A 19168-nucleotide genomic window follows, 5' to 3' on the forward strand; every position below is an offset into this window, starting at 1 on the left:
ATTTTTGGTGACTCTAGGTGGCGCTGTTGAGCCAATTTTGCATTGAAGTGCATGCGGACCTTATAATATCCGAGTTACGCCGGGCTTGACGTGTGTGCCAAGTTTCACAACTTTTCATGGGTGTTTAGGGGGTCAAATTTGGCGTCGAAATGCTTAGAAGAACGAGCAGAAGAATAAACATTTCAGGAACAATAGGGTCCTTCCATACTTCGTATGGCTCGGACCCTAATTAAAAAAAAAAAGTAAACTTACTACAAACCAGAAGTTATTTTTCTTTTATTATTAATTGTACAAACAGTGGAGTTCCAGCCACAATTAGTGCATAGAAACCTCTTAAAAGGTCTTTTAAAGAAAGTAACAGATGGTGTTTATGGTTGATGCATTTTTATAGTTAATTTAGTGCAGAACAATTTGACTTAAAACAGACTTTTAAAACATTTAACACTAACAAGGCAAGAAGCCCAGAAACAATATATATTAATACTTTGACAACAGACATCAGATGCAGTGATTCTCCTTGAGTATTGTCCCATGGCTGCAAAAAAAAGGAATAATTTGTTCTTTTCTCAGCAAGGTGCACAAAATAGTGCATCATCAGAGGTTGATAGTGGGAAGTACCAGCATTTGATGATGTAGTCCAAGTCTTTGGTTTGTGGTGATCTTGGCAACGTCAGATTGAATCAACCAAACCAGGGGTTTTGCAAGATTTAACCCATTTACTAAAAGTCACATTCACTGTCTATTAAGTAAACCATTTTCCGGAGTGTATCAGATTTCTAAACATGTCTTAAGAAAAGAATTTAAAGCCATTCTTCCAATTTATTTCCATCTAGAAATGAAACTCTATCAGTGTTCCTCCTACTCCTCAAGGAAACTAGCCTCTGTACTTGAGCATTTCTGAAAAGCCAAAAAAACAAAACAAAAAAATCGTCTTTATCACGTCTTTAAATACTGATTAATGAATGCTGACATATGAATTTAACACTTTGTAGTGTTAATAGATAAACAAAAAAGATTGGTCTAATTGAAAGCCATTACAGCCTGAAATTAATCAAACTGTCAAATCTCTAAAATTTGATTCAGATATGAGATAAGAAGCTCTTTACTGAAACCTTTAGCATCCAGTTTCTGCTGTTATTTGCAGCTGAAATGAATGATGTGATCATCCCAACATCCACAGAACTCTCCAAGGCCCCTAAATTCAGGTTGTGCATGCTAATGGGTCTGAACAAATTATTCTAATTTAGGAAAAAAAATATCTTAATGAAATGTAGATTTAGAATTAATGCTTATTTGTACAGTAATGGCATTTGAAACAACTTCAGCCCAAAGGCTGCAAAGAGATTCAAAATTAAGTGTAGAAGGAAACACTGAATGGATTATTTTCCATAATAACCACAAGAAGTAATTTCTGGTATGGTAGAAATACTGTCATCTAAGGTCAAAGCTGTTACTGTTTTTTTTAAAAGATAACATCACATCTATCATGAGTCACCGTGAGGAACTAAATCAACTTCATCTGGATACAAAGTTTCAAAGAAAATCAAATGATTTCTTGTTAAAAGTTTTGGTGACTAACATGTGACCGCGACTGAAATCTGCTTCTCTACAACCGTCTACAATGTGTAGAGTTAACTGCAACAGCATGAAAGAATCACGAATCGTAATAGGAATAATTAAAGGTGAATAATGACATTTTAAAGCATCTTTCAAGCATCTTAATGCCATAACAATAAAATAATATAAATCTTAGCTGTGTTCCTGGTGCCTGTTTAATAATCTAACCTTTTTTGTTGAATCAAGGCAAAAACAAAACATCTTTAAAAATGTACACTTTGGAAAATGGTTAGCATTGATGTGACATATTGTAGAAATGCAGTAAATAGACTGATGCATGCAAAGCCAACTGTGTGGTTGTTAATACAGCAAATAGAGTCAGGGACTCTATGTTCTTTTAGCAGGTTTGGCTATAAGCTGCCTCTCTCTCTCCAGCTCCTTCTCACGTTGCTGCTCCTTCTCCAGTGCCTCCTTCTGCTTTTGCTGCTGCAGCTTCAATGCTCGTTTCTAAAAGGAAACAACAATCCATTGTTTCATTTGCATCAATCCTATATTTTGCCATTATCTTTGGGTATGATGTTGACAACTATAAGAAAATACCAATACCTTTAGCTTTGTTGTCTTTTCATGGAGCATGATCATCTCTTTCCTTATGTTCACCAGCTTGTTGTGGTAAACCTTGGCTTCTGTAAACTAAAGACAACAAACTGAATAAGTGATGATTCTCGCTGGCTAGAATAGAGTTCAAACAAGTGTAGCACAAGTTTTTTTCTTTTGTCCTGGTTTAAAAATAGTCCAGAAATTACCAAGGAATTGAGATCCAGTAAGGTGTTACACTCTCTGAACTTGGTTACTTCTTGATCCAGTGTGTCTAATAGTATCAGCTGATTTTGTCTGTTAGTGAAAAAGAAAAGAAAAACTATTTGTATCATCATGTTTCCACACACAAAATAAAAACACATAATAAAAATCTAAACTTTACAAGTTTGAGAAACTAGTTCAGCACTAAATTTGAGTTGTTTTACATCACCTAATGTGTACGAGATAAGATTTTAGTAACAGCACTACCAGCATGACAGAAACTAGTCAACCCATCCATCATAATTTGCACGTTCACCTGTGAATCGTATTATTTGTTTTCTGCAGAGTAATGAATGCATGTCATTGTGCTTCTATGTGCATCAGATAACTGACTGCTGAGTGAGTAAAAAGACATTTTGCATATCTTTCATATCCATTAACAGACTGCCTCTTTACCATTTACCCATGTGATGCATCGTCTATTCTTTTTTTTTTTTTTAAACCCTGTCCTGTCCAGCATCCTAACATACAGAATGGTGGTCTGTGTGCCATATCTTGCTTGACAGATTTGCTCTACCAAGGGAGACATGTTATATATATGGCTGCCCTTGATATTTTTATTATTTTTATTGTAATCTTATTTTCTTTAGTCTTTATATGTCAGTGCCGAACATGACAGGAAAATAGAGGTTGAGGGGGAAAAAAGGGAGAAAAGGACAGGATTAAAATGTGGAAATAACAGTTGTCTATGCTGCCAAAAACAACACCACAAAAAAACAATACAGACTACCACAGTACTACATGATACAGAAAGGAAAATATTATAATGATGATATGAAAAAGTACTGTAGTCAAACGTACCTGCAGAGAAACGTACCAACACAAACATTAGCAACATCAAGTCAGAAGCAGACAAGCACGTTTGTGAGCATGCACGTGTGAATGTGCGTGTGTGGCCATGCAACAAGGAAGAAATGTGTGCTTGCAAGGGGGTCGTGATCACGCCGCACCCCGAAGCATCAGCGGGGGACGGGGGGAGCCCGAGGCCCCAAAGGCCCAGCAGGTCCACAGAGCACCAAGCCCAGGACAGCCAAAGCAGAGAGAGCAGTGGCCCACTCAGATCAGAGCAGAGGCCCAACGGGGCCTGACGGCCCCAGGCAAAACCACCGCTGGCCACGCCAACCCAACACCAAGGCTAGGCACCCCAGGGACAATAACATGTCCGCAGGTCCCCACGCCCGGCCCCCACCACAGCCCCCCAGCCCGCCCCCAGGCCACCAAGTCCCCAGATCCGGTCAGACACACAGTCTCCCACCTAATGAACCTCCCAAGCTCTGAACCAGAGAAATGGCCAGGGCCTGCGGGGACCAGGGAGACTGAGAGTTAACTGATTGGTGTTTAATGGATGTCGATGCAGTCTCTAGACCAGGGGTAGCCAACGTTGGTCCTCGAGGGCACCAATCCGGCAGGTTTTCCAGATTTCCGTGCCCCAACACACCTGACTTAAACTAACGAGTCATTGTGGAGATCCTTATAGGCTGTTGGATCCATTTAATTTGAGTCAGGTGTGCTGGAGCAGGGAAATCTGGAAAACCTGCCGGATTGGTGCCCTCGAGGACCAACGTTGGCTACCCCTGCTCTAGACTGATGTGATCCAACAGGAGATTTCTGTACTGGTTAATATTTAGATTGTTTTTAGACTTCCAGTTCACTAAAATAGTTTTCTTTGCGATACATAAGGCCGTGAGGACCATGTGTGCTTTGTTAGTGTCTATATTGATGTCACTTAGGTCACCCAGTAAACAAAGTTTAGGACATGCAGGAATGTTACATCTAACCCATGTTGATAAATCCTCACAAACCTTGTTCCAGAACTTTTGGACAGGTGCACAGAGCCATAAAGCGTGTAAGCAATCATCTGCTGTGTTACCTGTGCACTGTGTGCAGATATCTGAGTGATTAAGACCCATCCTGAACATCCTTTGTCCTGTGTAATGTGTTCTATGGAGGACTTTGTATTGTATGAGTTGTGAATTTGGGCTGTCTGTCATATTAAAGGCATTTAGACATATTTGTAGCCAAAATGTTTGACTAGGATTGATGGATAAATCTATCTCCCATTTTGAAGTAGGTAGGGAATTTGAATCATCTACTTTTAGCATTAATCTGTATATTTTTTAAAGTAATTTTGGGGTACAGAGGTCCATAAAATCTGCTACCATTGGATGAAGTTCCAGGTCTGTTTGGTGAAGGGGGGATTTTGTGTGTATTATGGCTGAGTTGTTGATATTCTAAGAATCTTTTGCTGTTATTCCCATATTGTGATGAGATTGTATTAAAATATAGAATATTTCTGTTATGGATAATATGTTGAAAGTATTTAATTCCTTTGTTAATCCATTGGTTAAAATTTAGCATATTTTTGTTTACTAGAATATCGGGATTGTTCCAGATGGGTGTGAGTTTACATGGTATTATTAAGGAGTTGGTTTTTTTGAGAAATTCCCACCAGGCTGTCAGAGAAGTGCTGATGTTGACACATTTGAAGCACTTTAGCTTTTTATACTTAAGCTGAAAAAAAGAAGATTAGAAATGTCCAAACTGTCACAAAGTGTTTGTTCTATATCTATCCACAGGTCATCTAGTGGACTAGGTTTGAGCCATTTTAGGACATACTGCAACCTATTGCTAGGAAATAATGTTAAAAGTTAGGCAGGTCTAATCCTCCCCTATCTTTCGGCTTCTGTAAAGTTTTTAAACTGACCTGGGGAGGTTTATTTTTCCAGAGAAATCCGGAGATGTGTGATTCTAGCAATTTAAACCAGGTGGAGGGGGGTTTCACAGGAATCATAGAAAACAAATAGTTGATTTTGGGTAGAACCATCATTTTTATAGTGGCAACTCTCCCCATGAGTGAAATGGGTAGAGATTTCCAGCAAGCAAGATCATCTTCTATAGTCTGAAGAAGGTGAACGTGATTACATTTTCTTAGTTCTGAGAGCCTGGAGGGAATATTTACACCCAGGTATCTAATGTTACCTGATTGTAAGTTGATGTTGGGTAGATTTTGAAAGCTACAGTTGATGGGTAGAACTGTGCTCTTAGACCAGTTAATGGAGTAATTCGAGAGTGATGAGAATTTATTAATTAGTGAGATTGTTTCAGATAGAGAGGTTTGTGAGTTCTGGAGGAATAGTAAAACGTCATCAGCATAAAGACTTATTTTATGAAATATATTTTTGGACTGAATGCCTTTAATAGTTTGATATTGTCTAATTGCAGCAACTAGCGGCTCAATAAATATAGCAAAAAGTGAGGGGGATAGTGGACAACCTTGTCTGGTGCCCCTTTGTAAATTAAAACTTGGAGAGGTTTGATCATTTGTTCTGACACTCGCATTAGGAGAACTGTATAAAATTTTAATCCAGTTAATGAAAGATGGTCCAAAGCAGAATGTATTTAAAGTAGCTAGTAAATATTTCCAGTTAACACAATCAAAAGACGACGATGCATCGTCTATTCTGAATATTTATAGTATACACTGGGCTGCTTATGATCAATACTGAACTGTTAGAAAACTATTTCAGCCTGAGTTTGTTTTACTATAATCTTTACAAGGGTGCACAGGTGGTGTGGTTAGCACTACTGCTTCACAGCATGAAGGTCGCTGGTTCGAGCCTTGGTTAATATTAAACCATATTAAATGGTCTCTCTAAATTCTCCCTAGGAACGAGTGTGTGCTTGAATGTTTGTCCGTCTGTGCTGGCCCTGTGATGATCCTGCCTATCCCAGCAATCCTTCAGTTTCCTCGCAACCCTGAACTGGACTAAGCAGTATAGTGGATGGATGGATCATCGTTATTGTAAACTCACTGAGATACTTGGAAATTAAAACTTTTATAGTAAATTTTTCAAGAGGGTATTTCAAGAGTGTTATAATATTGGATATTATAAGACTTTTAAATTTAGCTGGGATGTAGCCTGATGTAGCCTGATCTTTGTTGCTTGGTGTGGAGAACTCAGTGTGGTTCTATAATTTCAGTGACTAACAAGCATGTATTTTGTATGTCTAATAAGGTCTACAAAAATGGTCATTAGCCCAATCAAGGTTTAATAGCAATGAAAATTTTTGACTTGACTACATTTAGCAGACTACATGAGGAAGTGCTCAAAATGTTTAAGTTAATGGAAACTTATTTAAAAAAAAGTCTTGGAAAATCCTCCAGTATCTGCACATACTTACGTGAGCTCTTGGAGGGCTCGTTTAGAGTTCTGTAGATCTGGTAGGTAGTGAGAGAGCAATCCCTCTGTGAGTTTGTCCACTGTTTTCTTATCCACGTGTACATTCTCTACAAGGCCTGAACTCTCCAGACCGACCAGCTGCTGTTGTGCTGAGTGAAGATCTGTCAAACAGTTCAGATAGCTTAAATAGTGCCACAAAATCTTCCTCCAATAAAATGAACCATGCTGGAACTCCTAAAATCTTACAGACTCTGTATCACTGTACTCTGCTCTATGGGCTCTGCATTATATATATTTTTTTTAAATATATCACCAATTATTGTACATTTTTATGCAAATAAAAACATATCTGGAAGAGGCCAGCTTCAGTGGATAATATCAGCAATTGGATGTATTGAAACTCCAGACAATTATTAGCTTTAATATAATTAGTTGTCGTTGAGCTCATCAATTCAATATGCCAATTTGATATAAATTATTCCAGTTAACTGCAATTTCCTAAAGAGAGTAAAAACTGAGGAAACTGCCATATGAAAATATTTATCTTTATTTACTTTCCCTTCTCCTGTTTGGATATTAATGTATTTTTCAAAGAAACTGCATCAGGAGCTATGACTCCAGCTCATCTTGGTTTCCTTACATATCTGTAAAACTACAGTAACCAAGGCTATATCTAGGACTCTACATACACTACAGCCCTTTATAAGACCTGCCCTGAATAAGTGCACAAAAAGTTAAGTGATAGGTTTTTGGTCTGTTTTTATTCATCTCCTCTTAAGAAGGCATTTCAATTTCCACAACTTTGCTTTTGAATTATTTTTATAAGGCTAGGAAGCTGCTTAGGGGACCCCACAGTCTGAGGGATTAGCCTTAAGAAGGCTCTGAAATTTTATATGACCTGAATTTCTTATAGAGGACTAGGAATGAGCCAAATCTCGAAACAAACTAATAAACCTGTGAGACTATCATAAAAATGATCAGGCGCAAACCACTGTAGCTAACCATGTTTTTACGAGATGTTTCTCTTTATGAATAAAATCATAAAATATCAGATTAATCCTGTTGTGAATGGTAATATTTAACTTTCTGCTCAGTTAACTTTTTAAGGTCACATTGATTTTTTTTTTTTTTTTTTTTTTTTTGCACGGCACTGTAGGATATAGTCAAAATCAGGTCTGTGTAGTAGATAGCAAGTAAAGGATTGAGCAATCATACCGTCACTTTGTGGAAGATCACTCTGGGACGAAGGTCCTTTATCTTCCATCCCCTCTACCTCCATGTGTTACGTCTGTGTATGCCCAGTCTGGTTGTCTACAAGCAGACACCAAACAATCAGTAGGATCTTAGACTTTCATCTGATAGAAATAACTAGGTGAACAAGTATCTGAGAACAAAAGGAAGTTGTGATCCAGTGTCAGATATTCACCCGTTGAGTCTAGCTAGCTTACTAAGCTGCTTCATGAGTGCAGCACGACACATTAGCGATAAATCAACCAGCAGCTTTAACAATTCGCAAGTATTTCCATTCAGTTGTTATCTTACCTGTTTAAACGTTTTATGAAAACCAACCGTAATCGTATTTGGTGGAGTTATGAAGACAGAGTAGACAAGAGAAAGATTTTCGATTTGTTGCAGTACCTAGACAACGTCATGTGACGTCTGCGTCATCATGTGACTACTGCGGACGAAACCCAACCTCTTGTCACATCCGTTAGAATGCAAAGGTAGCGTTCAGACTAACGTTTGGGCCTGTCGTACCATGACGGTTCTTTACTTGAAGACGGTCTAAGTTAATAAGAGAGTAAACACGCCTGTTGGTAAGTCTACCTCACATTTCTAAACAAACTACCGCATGACAAGAGCTGTCTTGTGTGTCGCAAACTGACTCAACACAGCTAACCACTAGCTAGCTTGTTACTTTTTAGCTAAGTATGTTTTTATGAGGACTGTTGAACTTTTAAGTTTCTCATCTCAGCTCAGTTCAAAGAAGAATTTTAATTCAGTTTGTAATCGTTCCAAAATAAGTCTGCCGATACTTCGTTGATGAAATAGCTGAATTGTAAAAAGTGAAACAATGCTCTGTGTTTTGTATCACTTTCCGTTTGACAGGATGGAGAAATGCAGTCCTACCATCGTTCCCCGTTATAAAGACATGCAAATTACCTCAGAGGACAGCAACTAAACGGATAGATAATTATTAAAATGTCAGGTGGGAACCTCTTCAGCAAGGTGCGGTCCGCCTTCAGGAGGGAGCAGAGCGACTGGGATCTGAGCGACACGGCTCCCTTTGACTTCTCCGACGAGCTGGTGGAAGATGAGACGCCCAAATTCAACAAGCTGAAGGTCGTGGTTTCTGGAGAGATGTCGGACTACTCTGCTGGTGCTACGTCCAACGGAGTGGCTGTAAACACGCTGGTGGTAGCTGATGATGACGACGATGACTCTCTACTGGACTCTTCCAGCATTGGGAGCCCGGGGTTGAACATGGACCCTTGTGACAACTGTACCAAGAAGAAGGAGCGAATCAAACACAGGAAGGTGATGAAGAGGCTGGTCTTTGCTGCTTTGCTGTATTTTCTGTTCATGACAGGAGAAATTATAGGTAAGTAGACGTAAACATCTAACATCTGTTATGCAAATAAATTATGTTAAAGTTAGATTTTTTCTAATGTTTTTCTTTCAGCCTATATATATACAAACCACCACCCTTTTGCTGCTTTTTTCAGGTTTATGCTTTCTTATTTCTCATTTGGTTTAAAGCAGTGGTTCCCAAACTGTTTCTGCAGGAGCCCCCTTTTAATGGACAACAATAGTGTCAAGTCTACTAAATACGACTGTTGAGTAGTTTATTTCTAAAGTAACCAAGAAGCTTTTCTTTTTGTGTTCAGGATGAGAAGTCCCCAAGTAGCATTCTAACTTGTTTGGCTTCATGCTGTTAGACGCTGATATTCTGAGACATACAACGCACTGTGGTCTCTCTTCATTACCCACCATTGACCATTACTTGACCATTACCTGGTCATTCCTAGGGCAACACATGCTTCATCATGTTTTGTTTTACACTGACTCCATAGATCATAATTAAAATGCAGCCAGCAGTATTAGAAGTAAATTGCCTCTAGATTAACAGTTGATGTTATTAAACAATGGTGGAACACAAAATTCTGATATTTATTTTCTTTCGTGTAGTTGTTTTATACAGGAGAATGAACGCACATCTGCAGAATGACTATGTCAGCTAAAATTATTGCACTGTTACAGGCCTACATCATGCTGCTCAATTACTTTATTATAGCTGTTTAAACATTAATTTATGTTTACACTTTGAAAGGCTTTTTGCATGCCTTTATTTGAGCAAAGCTGTCACAAACTGATATACCTTATCTGATCAAACACATTTTTTTGTTCATTATTGTCAGCAGGCAAATAATTGGAAAAAAATTAACAGAACAAGTTGGTACAAAACAAAGACAGCCTTTTCTAATACAATCAAATGTTAACTCATATGAAAAGATATAAATATATATAAGCCATACAATAACATTTACATGCTGTTCCATCAGATATTATCTGTTGCAATATCACCCAGCTGATGCTGTCTATTAGCAACAAATAGGATGAAATGTGTGTTAAGGCTGTTGTAACTCTTTTCACAACATTACAGACAGGTCGGTTCCTTGGAACGGCCATTTATTACACAGGCACATCTTCTTTGTGGTTTCCATGCCTCCATGCCTTAAGAACTTTGAATGCACAGAGTACAAAAAGGTTTAAATATACAGTATGACAAATGAACTAACAAACAAGTTTAGCTGTTGAAATGAAGTTTTTTCAAACAAATACCTAATTGTCTGCTTGTCGTGAAAGAGGGTTTAAGTTCTTACAATACGGCTCGTCAGCATTTTTCTTGCATCTTCATGTTTGGTTGCTTATTGACAAGATCAAACAAGATCACGCTTGTAAAAAAAATAAGAAAATAAGTTGATATATATTAAAAAAATAATAAAAACACAGTTCAGCTTACATTTACATAAGATCTGAAATCAATATTAATCTAAAAAATATACAAATTACAAAACATGAACACTTAACACTTGCAGCTGTTGTTTGATTAAACGTTTCAATGTCATCGTCTGTATCTCCCTCTTCCACTGAAAGATTGTAACTGGTACAGTGTCGGCCACAATGGCAGCCAGCCCGAGGCGCCTATGATTTATTACACATCTTCACACATCGTTTAGGGAATGTTTCTAGAACAGTAATACCCAGTCTATTTACTTTTTCTTGCCAAAATGTGCCCAAGGTTGTTGATCTACTTTGTTGCAATTTCCCTCTGAGATTATTTGTTTGTTTTTTATTTATTTTTATTCATTATGCTGTTAGAAGATTGTTGCTACCTAGTAACATTTCTTTTATTTATTTCTTATCAAAAACAAAAATGATTATATGTCCAAATGTTTTTAAACACATTAGGTGAAAAGCTTTAGCTGCATAGCCCACATTCATTTTCATGTAAGATAGGGGACTTTATTTTTCTGTGAGTCATTGTTTCCTAGGAATCTAACCACATAACATACATACACACACATACATTTGATGTACATCTAGATTAAATTAGCACTTTGTGCTTAAACTGGCTCTTAAACATTGCTTTTATAGTTCTTGCATACATATGTTATACAAATTGTTCCCATTGTCTTCTTCTTTCAGGTGGTTATGTATCAAACAGTTTAGCCATTATGACTGATGCTGTGCACATGCTAGCAGATGTGGTAGGTATCTTGTTTTCCCTGCTAGCGCTTTGGCTTTCCACAAAGCCACCTACCAAGAAGTTCACCTTTGGGCTGCATCGCCTCGGTGAGATTCAGAAGCCATCATATTTCTTCTTTTCATTTCCCCTTTATATACACATCCTCTGTTTAGTGTGCACCTAACAGATTATAGTGCTTTTTATGCAGATTAATCACTCTGAAAAAGAGTGTTTTCAGCAATGTTCAAGGCAAATCAGAATCATGTTCCAGATATACAGGTTATGGGAATTTCTCAGCTGTTTCTAAATGAATATTTATCATTTCATTATAAATCACTTTCTGTCAAATAGAGTTTCATAATGTAGAGACTTAAAAAATTTCTTGTCCTAATTAATTTCTCAGTTCAACAATGATGTGAAGTTTTTTTCTATTGTATTTAAACAATCTGGTGCATGTGTAATTTTTAAAATGTTTACCTATGTAAATTAATAATAAATGAACATTTCATAGGTTGGAAGTTACTAAACATGCCTTAGATTTCTTTTTACTTTCTGTATCTTTTTATGCCTGTCATATTTAGTCCTTTGTCTTTTATTTTTGGTCTTATTTGTAATCTCATATGTTTTTTTTTTTTTTTTTTTACTCGTATTGCTTGTTACAGAAATACTTTGTATTTACATCAGATTGTGACTTCTTGTTTTTAGAGGTAGTATCAGCAGTTCTCAGCGTGCTGCTCATCTACATCCTGACGGGTATATTGCTTTATGAGGCGGTTCAGAGAACTGTACACCAAGAATTCGACATAGATGGAGATGTCATGCTCATCACGGCGGCTGTTGGAGTGGCTGTTAATCTTGTGTGAGTTTGGGAGTGGGGGGTAAGGTGCAGCAACACTTGAAGAAAAAATCAGCAAAAATATCTAACAGTTCAGTCCAAAGTACTGTTGGAACTGCATAGATTCCAGCTTCTGATCCTCTGTGTGTGTGTGTGTGTGTGTGTGTGTGTGTGTGTGTGTGTGTGTGTGTGTGTGTGTGTGTGTGTGTGTGTGTGTGTGTGTGTGTGTGTGTGTGTGTGTGTAATGATTTAGTAGTTGGTAGGACTGATCGCAGTTTTCAAGCTTGGTAAATTATGACATCAATCTGACAATTTGTATTATTCATTCCTGGTTATTAATCTATTTTCTGGTTGCTTTCTTTGTGATTTCAGAATGGGTTTTTTGTTAAACCAAGGTGGCCATCTTCACTCACACGGCCATGGTCACTCTCACGGCTCTGCAGCTGCCTCAAATTCGCATTCAGCCGGATCACCTCAGCAGAAGCCACATGGTAGCCTAGCTGTAAGAGCTGCCTTCATCCATGCTTTGGGAGATCTTCTTCAGAGTGTTGGGGTCCTTATAGCTGCATATATTGTCCGGTTCAAGGTATGTAATTTTTTTAACTGAGAATATTAACAATGATCTCTTGTGCGAATGTTACACTAAAACAAGGAGTTTAAAGAGGGTTTTTCTAAAAAGGCACAGCCGCTTAAACAAGCTGATTAAATTCCTTTGTTAGATTTAGTGTGTTTGCCTACTCCTGTAACACTGTCACACTTTGACAATTATCATGTGCAACTGGATTGTGTAGCCATCAGTACTGACAGGAACTGAAGATAATAAATAAATATAAATAAGAATTTTACCCATATTAATTTTACATGAGACTGAATGCTGTTTCAACACTTGGTCATTGCAATAAAGGTAGGTGGTAGAGGTTTTTTGACCAGTGAATTAGCTTTTCAGTCTTCCTGAAACCATTGTTTAGAATCTATTAAATATATTTTACTTAATGTCAATCAAGATTAAATAATTACACACTACATAATTTTATGGTATTAAAAGTGTGTAAATAAGTATGTCATTGACAATTTTTAAAATTTTATATTATCATCTTCACCTATAAGTTAAAACACATTTTTTACCCCTATCCAGCATGATGCTGTGATCTCAATGTCACTGTATCTTCCTTTCTGTAAAGCCTTAGTTTGACGCTCTGACCCTTGCTTTCATCCACGTGTCACTTGTAAAAAACAAAAACTCCACAAGATCTTTCGTATTCAGTCGAACAGTTTACTTTAAAACTTCACAAAAAAAAATGGTCCATTAGTTCTCTATAGTATGGAAAATAAAATAAATAAAACATAATGCCATGAAATGAGAGTAAGAGAGGTCAAAAAACTGTGTGGCTCTACTCCAGGCTTGCCTGACTGTGTTGTTTGATTAGGTCCCAGCCCCACCCTTGTTAGCCTGCCCAACCAATCAAATATGCAAATCATCTTAGAGCCACAATATCCTCTTCAAAGTTACAAAGTTATCCATGCATGTAATTAAATAAAGCATTTTTCTTGTTTTTAGCTTGAATTACAAAACACCTATATATGAAATAATCTGAAAACATGCATGAAATCTTTAACATAATAACTTTAACCATAACTTAACTAAAACTTGCATTTAGGTTCCTACAGTCACATTTGAGACTTTGTCCACTCAGCTTTAAATTCCATCTCTCTCTGTTTAACTACACATTTACCAAACATACTGAACACCACACCGAAGTTGAGGTGAATAGGTGATCCTGCAGGTCAAGTAGATAAAAACAAAACCAAAACAAAACAGCACAGCTAACAGCATCTGCAACATGTACAAGCACCAACAAAAGTGAGCAGAAACAACTAAGCCAACAAACTACAATCCCCAAAAAACAAACACACCAAAAAAAAAAAAAAAAAAAGTGGTGCTGGTCAAGCCAAAAACTACCTCATGTGGCACCACAGAAATTACCCTACTAAAGACAAACAAAACCAAGCTGAAACTCCAGAACAAAAGAACAAGTCCCCATTATTATGTTACGGCTGACCCGAGCCCTAAACATAAGTGACTGCCACACCAGGGGTTAGGTTAATAATTTAAGAATATATTGAAAAGAATGAAAAAGAAACAAAAAGGTTTTACCAAACACTCAACGGTACTACTTTTGCTGGATGAAGAGAGAGCAATGTTAAGCAGGGCCAGCCTTTATGAACAGAAAATGTACATATATGTATTTTGTTATAAGAGTTTTAAAGTATATTTTTAACTTATATTTTCCTGTATATTTTGGTATATTGTGTTTTCTTTAATCTTTATATTTATTAATGGTGCTGTACTGCTGCTGGAACTCCTAATTTCCCTGAGGGAACCTGCCCAAACAGATGAATACATGTATAAAACTGGGGAACAACTTTTACTTTTGAAGGAAAGAGTATGAATTTTAGAAATAACAACAAAGCAACCTATCAAACATGTTATCATTGCAAACAGTAACTTGTTCTGTTAGTTAAGTTGTGCTTACTTTGTCTTCACAGCCAGAGCTTAAACTGGCAGACCCAATCTGCACCTACATCTTCTCTGTTCTGGTTCTCTTCACCACATTACGCATCTTACGGGACACAATAGTCATCGTGCTGGAGGGTAAGTCTGGGCCCTCTCTCCAGAGTGCTCTATTTAGTGTTTTAGTTAGGTGAGTTCTGTAATGACATTCTTATCTTGCTCTCTCAGGTGTTCCAAGACACCTAGACACTCAGCGAATTAAAGAGGATCTCATGAAGCTGGACGATGTCCAATCAGTCGATGAGTTGAACGTCTGGGCGCTGACCGCTGATAAGACTGCAGCACTAGTGCATCTCCAGCTCAGTGAGTAGTTATCTGTTTTCTCAGTGAAGAAGGGGGTGTTTTGAGGAAATAAAATGTATAGATTTCAGTCAAACTTTATATTCAATCCAAAAGCTAATAATAGAGTTACTTTTATACATGACAAATGAAAATCTCATCTGATTACAAAGATTCATTATTGACAGTAGCTGTAATGGATTAGTGACTTCATGCACATTGCTGGTGCTTTGGCACTTATCTAAAAGGACTGCAGCCACATTTTGTACTAAATGTAATCCCATAGAACATTCTATGTTTGCAAGTAAAATCAAATCCATTGGTAGACATCATTCGAGGAAGGCCCTGGCTATGTTCAGTCTGTCTTTTTTAAAATATTTTCTAATTTTCAGTCAACAAGTATCCTTGCATCCTCAGAGAAAACATGCTTGCATAATGTCTTACTCAATTTCTTGATGAGCTGCTTTGATCTAAATTGTTTCCAGTTCTGATTTGGGAGTGTGTTAAACATCAATGACATGTCGGAACAAAATGTTTTTGTACAGTTTGAGTGTGTTTCAGCGTCTCCTCTGGAATTTCTTTGAATTTATCTTTGATCTTTGTTTTAGTAAAGCTGTCAGATTTAGGCTTTACAGTGTTGGCCTTTGACATGCTAAACACTTGTTGAAATCAGATGTGAAATATGAGCGCATGCCTGAGGACAGATTTCAACACATCAGAAAATATATATATCTTAAAAGATATAGACAGTCCCCCCCCCTTTTTTTCACCCTATATTTTTGTAAAAAGAGAAAAAAAACATAAAAAAAAGCCACATTTAGATTTAGTTTCAACTCAAGCTGTTACTTCAGATAGGAATGGACAAAAAGTTTTAAGTGCCACTTCTTAGCATATAGTACCTTGTAATCTGTGCTGTTGGGTTTTGAATGTCTTGGCTAAATGGAAATGTGCTGAACCAAATGAAAAATGGCTCAGTTTACCAGTGCTTACTGAGCTCCTGTTTCTCCACAAGATGGAGCTGTTTATTCCTTTTTGTATTGGCTGCAACACAATACAAGATGGAAACGAATGGGGGGGATACTAAGCTGTAATGAAATTTAATGTAAAACCTTTTATTTTCTTTCTTCATTTCTATTTTTATTCCATAATTCAGTGCAGCAGGGAAATTAGACAGTTGGAAAGCTGCAAAAATTATAGAAAAAAGTGTGCTGTTAAACAACTATTGAGCATCCAAACAACAAAAACATTTAAGTATGTTCTTAGGTTTGTATGTGTACTAGAAAAAAACAGCAAGGAAAACTATGTTTTATTTAATCAAGTATTTCACTGAACCATTTCATGCTAGCAGGGCCACAAACCTGGCACACCTAAATAGACACTGGAGTTACACATGGTTTTCTCATGCTATGGCAAATACAAATGGCATAATTATTGTTTTTAAGTCCTACATTAACATCTGGTGCTCACAGAAACCTTTTAAAGTCACAAAATAATTTCATTCAAGTCCACATGTGTGTAATCTTAACAATCACATGACATCTATAATATATTTATTGTGAAAGGCCCCAGAGTTTGCCCCCACCAGTAGGGAAGAAGGACCACCAAGTAAACAGCACAAATAAGAGAAGTTTAGCATGGAGGTTAGATTTTCCAAACTTAAAGAAACACACCTTAAGGCTTGTACCAGGAATATTTACTAAATATGGATCTACAAAGTATTAACCATGTGGGGGGGGGGAATACTTATGGACACACATCCACATTCACTAAGATTGATTTACATCAGATGTATTTCTTTGTTCACAGCACCCTCTAGTTCTAATAACTGGGAGGACGTCCAGGCAAGGGCTCGTCACCTGCTGCTTCACACCTACGGTCTCAGCAGGTGCACAGTTCAGGTGCAGACTCACAGACAGAGGGTGGTGCGCAGCTGTGCACACTGCCAGACGTCCAGTGCCTGAAGAGAAACTCGTGCTTACACTGACTTCAGCAGTTCATTCCATGGAAACAGAAAGTACGATTCACAGAAGCACATGGCTGCTGCAGCGCAGTGCTATAGCAGCAATCAGTCCACAGCCGTATGTGGAAAAGAGAGGTGCCAAGGGAAAGCCAGTAGTATAACAGCAGATGCACATTTATAATTAGGGGAGAAATTAAGTCTCCTGGGACTTGATGCACTCATGCTTCCAAAACTTTTTGATTAAAGGTTGACTGCTTGTACTCAGAAAGATGAAAATACTTGACCTTAATTCACCATTAAAGCCTACTCTGAACATCATTTCATTATAAATCACTTCAATTTTTTTTTTGTATGCAACCGTTTGATGTTTTGTCATCAGATGTATATTTCTGATTTGTTCCTAGGCGTTAGAACTGGATACTGAGATTTCAAGTCTTTTACAATAGATGTCAGCCATTGAAAAAGTACCTCATGATAACTGGTCACAGTGCATATAAGCTGGAGTTGTCACAAGTGGTAGGAATAAGGCACTAAACCTTTAACATTGTGTCCCTTTAGGAGACATAACACCTTATCAAATGCACTTAACTCTTCTTAAACCAAAGTCTGTCACCAGGCAGATAATTTTTTTTAAAAAGAAAAACAACCATCTTCTTCTTGCCTATTGTGGCTGTACTCACCAACACTTAAAATAACTTGACATTTCAGACACTGATTTTCTTTGGAAGTAACAAAGTAAAGCAAGCAGGCAACTGACAATCAGTGTTACTGTCTGAGAGTAAGGGCATTGCTTACGCTTCATATCATTTACTGACAGGATAAACGTGCAAGCAGGTTTGTATTATTTGATGCATTTTAAAGCTTTAGTGTGTCATTGGAGGAGTGAGTTGAAATTTGCCAATTAATAGTGTTTATAGTGTTTTCCAGTGTTGAGTTTGCAAGGAGTTAATGTGACTGATAATAATCACCAAGGGGAAATCAATAACTGAGTTACTGTTTTTGTTTGTAATAAATCATTAAATGCCTTTTGTCTTTCTTCCATTTTTCATTGTACAAAGTGGAGTGAAGAAGAATGGTGCTCCCCAAAGGGTTACTCATATACTGAGAAAACCTCCACTTTAAGTTGGAGAACTGTTTTTATTTAAGTAGATGCTGTTACAGATGTTTTACACATCTCCATCCATATTTCTGTTGTAAGTTGTAAATTCTATATCTCTATATCTTTATCTATAGATCTATATATATATATATATATATATATATATATATATATATATATATATATATATATACACACACACACACATAGATTCAGCAAATGTATACACAGTGTGAACCCAGAATTAATTTTTTAATGTGTGTAACATCAACAAAATGAATGTTGAGCTTGGGGGTAATTAAAATTCATTCTCTTATAGAAATAATGTTTTTAAAGCTTTAAAAGGAAGAATAGTTTGGCAAATAAGCTCTAAAACATAGACAAATAACTAAAAGTCATGTGATGTGGTGCAGCGTACTACATGCATTTAAAACATAACCGATTCAATATGACATCCTCCACAAAATGGAGTTAATGTGTAAAATGCTGGTGTATCATGGGTTTATAATTGACATAATTAAAGAGGGAGTATCTGTTTTCAAGCAACAGTCTTATCATAAACCACTGTAGCAAAGGGAGTCAACTGTTGACTTAACAGACAAGACAACCATTTACTGCTCTCGACTGAGTGCCCTACCTTAGACTACCATTAAACAATTCTTTCACTCTTGGTGCATATTGTTAGTTACAGCAGACCTCATTACAGAGCAGACGTGTTTAAATATAATCATTTACAGACCACAAGGGAAACCTTTTTAAAAATGTACTTTTTGAGCCCGTGTGTATTGTTAATGACAAATTGGGAATTTTCATGTCTCATTTTTAATAAACACCACGAGGGAGTGTTAGTACCTGCTTTACTGGTCGATCACATGACCTGTGGTTTCATAATGTGTGTGAAACAGTCACGTACACAAATTCCAAGGCACATACACACTATGAATTTCCTGTCGTGTCATTGTTTCCCTAAATAACTTTTCCGTTTACTTTCTCTTAAAATGCAGTTGGGGAAAATTCATGTAGTAACATGCGATTGTGTTAAATAAGAGGCAGGAGATGTTTTGGAATGTAACT

General features: G+C 37.1%; 2 protein-coding genes across 2 annotated transcripts; one reads left to right on the forward strand and one right to left on the reverse strand.

Moving 5' to 3' along the window:
• Positions 1-259: 259 nt before the first annotated feature.
• Positions 260-8263, reverse strand: bloc1s6 (biogenesis of lysosomal organelles complex-1, subunit 6, pallidin). The gene is made up of 6 exons (XM_041981782.1): positions 8142-8263; positions 7815-7910; positions 6601-6760; positions 2364-2451; positions 2164-2250; positions 260-2064 (listed from the first exon to the last, which is right to left on the reverse strand). Exons 2-6 carry the CDS (start codon positions 7876-7878, stop codon positions 1945-1947), a joined length of 519 nt encoding a protein of 172 aa, XP_041837716.1. The 5' UTR covers positions 7879-7910; positions 8142-8263; the 3' UTR covers positions 260-1944.
• slc30a4 (solute carrier family 30 member 4) lies at positions 8124-18020 on the forward strand. The gene is made up of 8 exons (XM_041981774.1): positions 8124-8416; positions 8709-9201; positions 11310-11456; positions 12055-12208; positions 12557-12770; positions 14732-14837; positions 14925-15059; positions 16842-18020. Exons 2-8 carry the CDS (start codon positions 8802-8804, stop codon positions 16994-16996), a joined length of 1311 nt encoding a protein of 436 aa, XP_041837708.1. The 5' UTR covers positions 8124-8416; positions 8709-8801; the 3' UTR covers positions 16997-18020.
• The last annotated feature ends 1148 nt before the right edge of the window (positions 18021-19168 follow it).

This window comes from Melanotaenia boesemani, chromosome 1 (assembly GCF_017639745.1).
Source record: "Melanotaenia boesemani isolate fMelBoe1 chromosome 1, fMelBoe1.pri, whole genome shotgun sequence".
Lineage (NCBI taxonomy): Eukaryota > Metazoa > Chordata > Actinopteri > Atheriniformes > Melanotaeniidae > Melanotaenia > Melanotaenia boesemani.

Coding starts and splice junctions, on each gene's coding strand:
- bloc1s6 (XM_041981782.1), bottom strand. CDS start 7,878: ATGGAGGTAGAGGGGATGGAAGATAAAGGACCTTCGTCCCAGAGTGAT. Junction 6,761..7,814: donor TGATCTTCCACAAAGTGACG/GTATGATTGCTC, acceptor ACTGTTTGACAG/ATCTTCACTCAGCACAACAG. Junction 2,452..6,600: donor CGAGCCCTCCAAGAGCTCAC/GTAAGTATGTGC, acceptor TTTCACTAACAG/ACAAAATCAGCTGATACTAT.
- slc30a4 (XM_041981774.1), top strand. CDS start 8,802: ATGTCAGGTGGGAACCTCTTCAGCAAGGTGCGGTCCGCCTTCAGGAGG. Junction 14,838..14,924: donor AATAGTCATCGTGCTGGAGG/GTAAGTCTGGGC, acceptor TTGCTCTCTCAG/GTGTTCCAAGACACCTAGAC. Junction 15,060..16,841: donor ACTAGTGCATCTCCAGCTCA/GTGAGTAGTTAT, acceptor CTTTGTTCACAG/CACCCTCTAGTTCTAATAAC.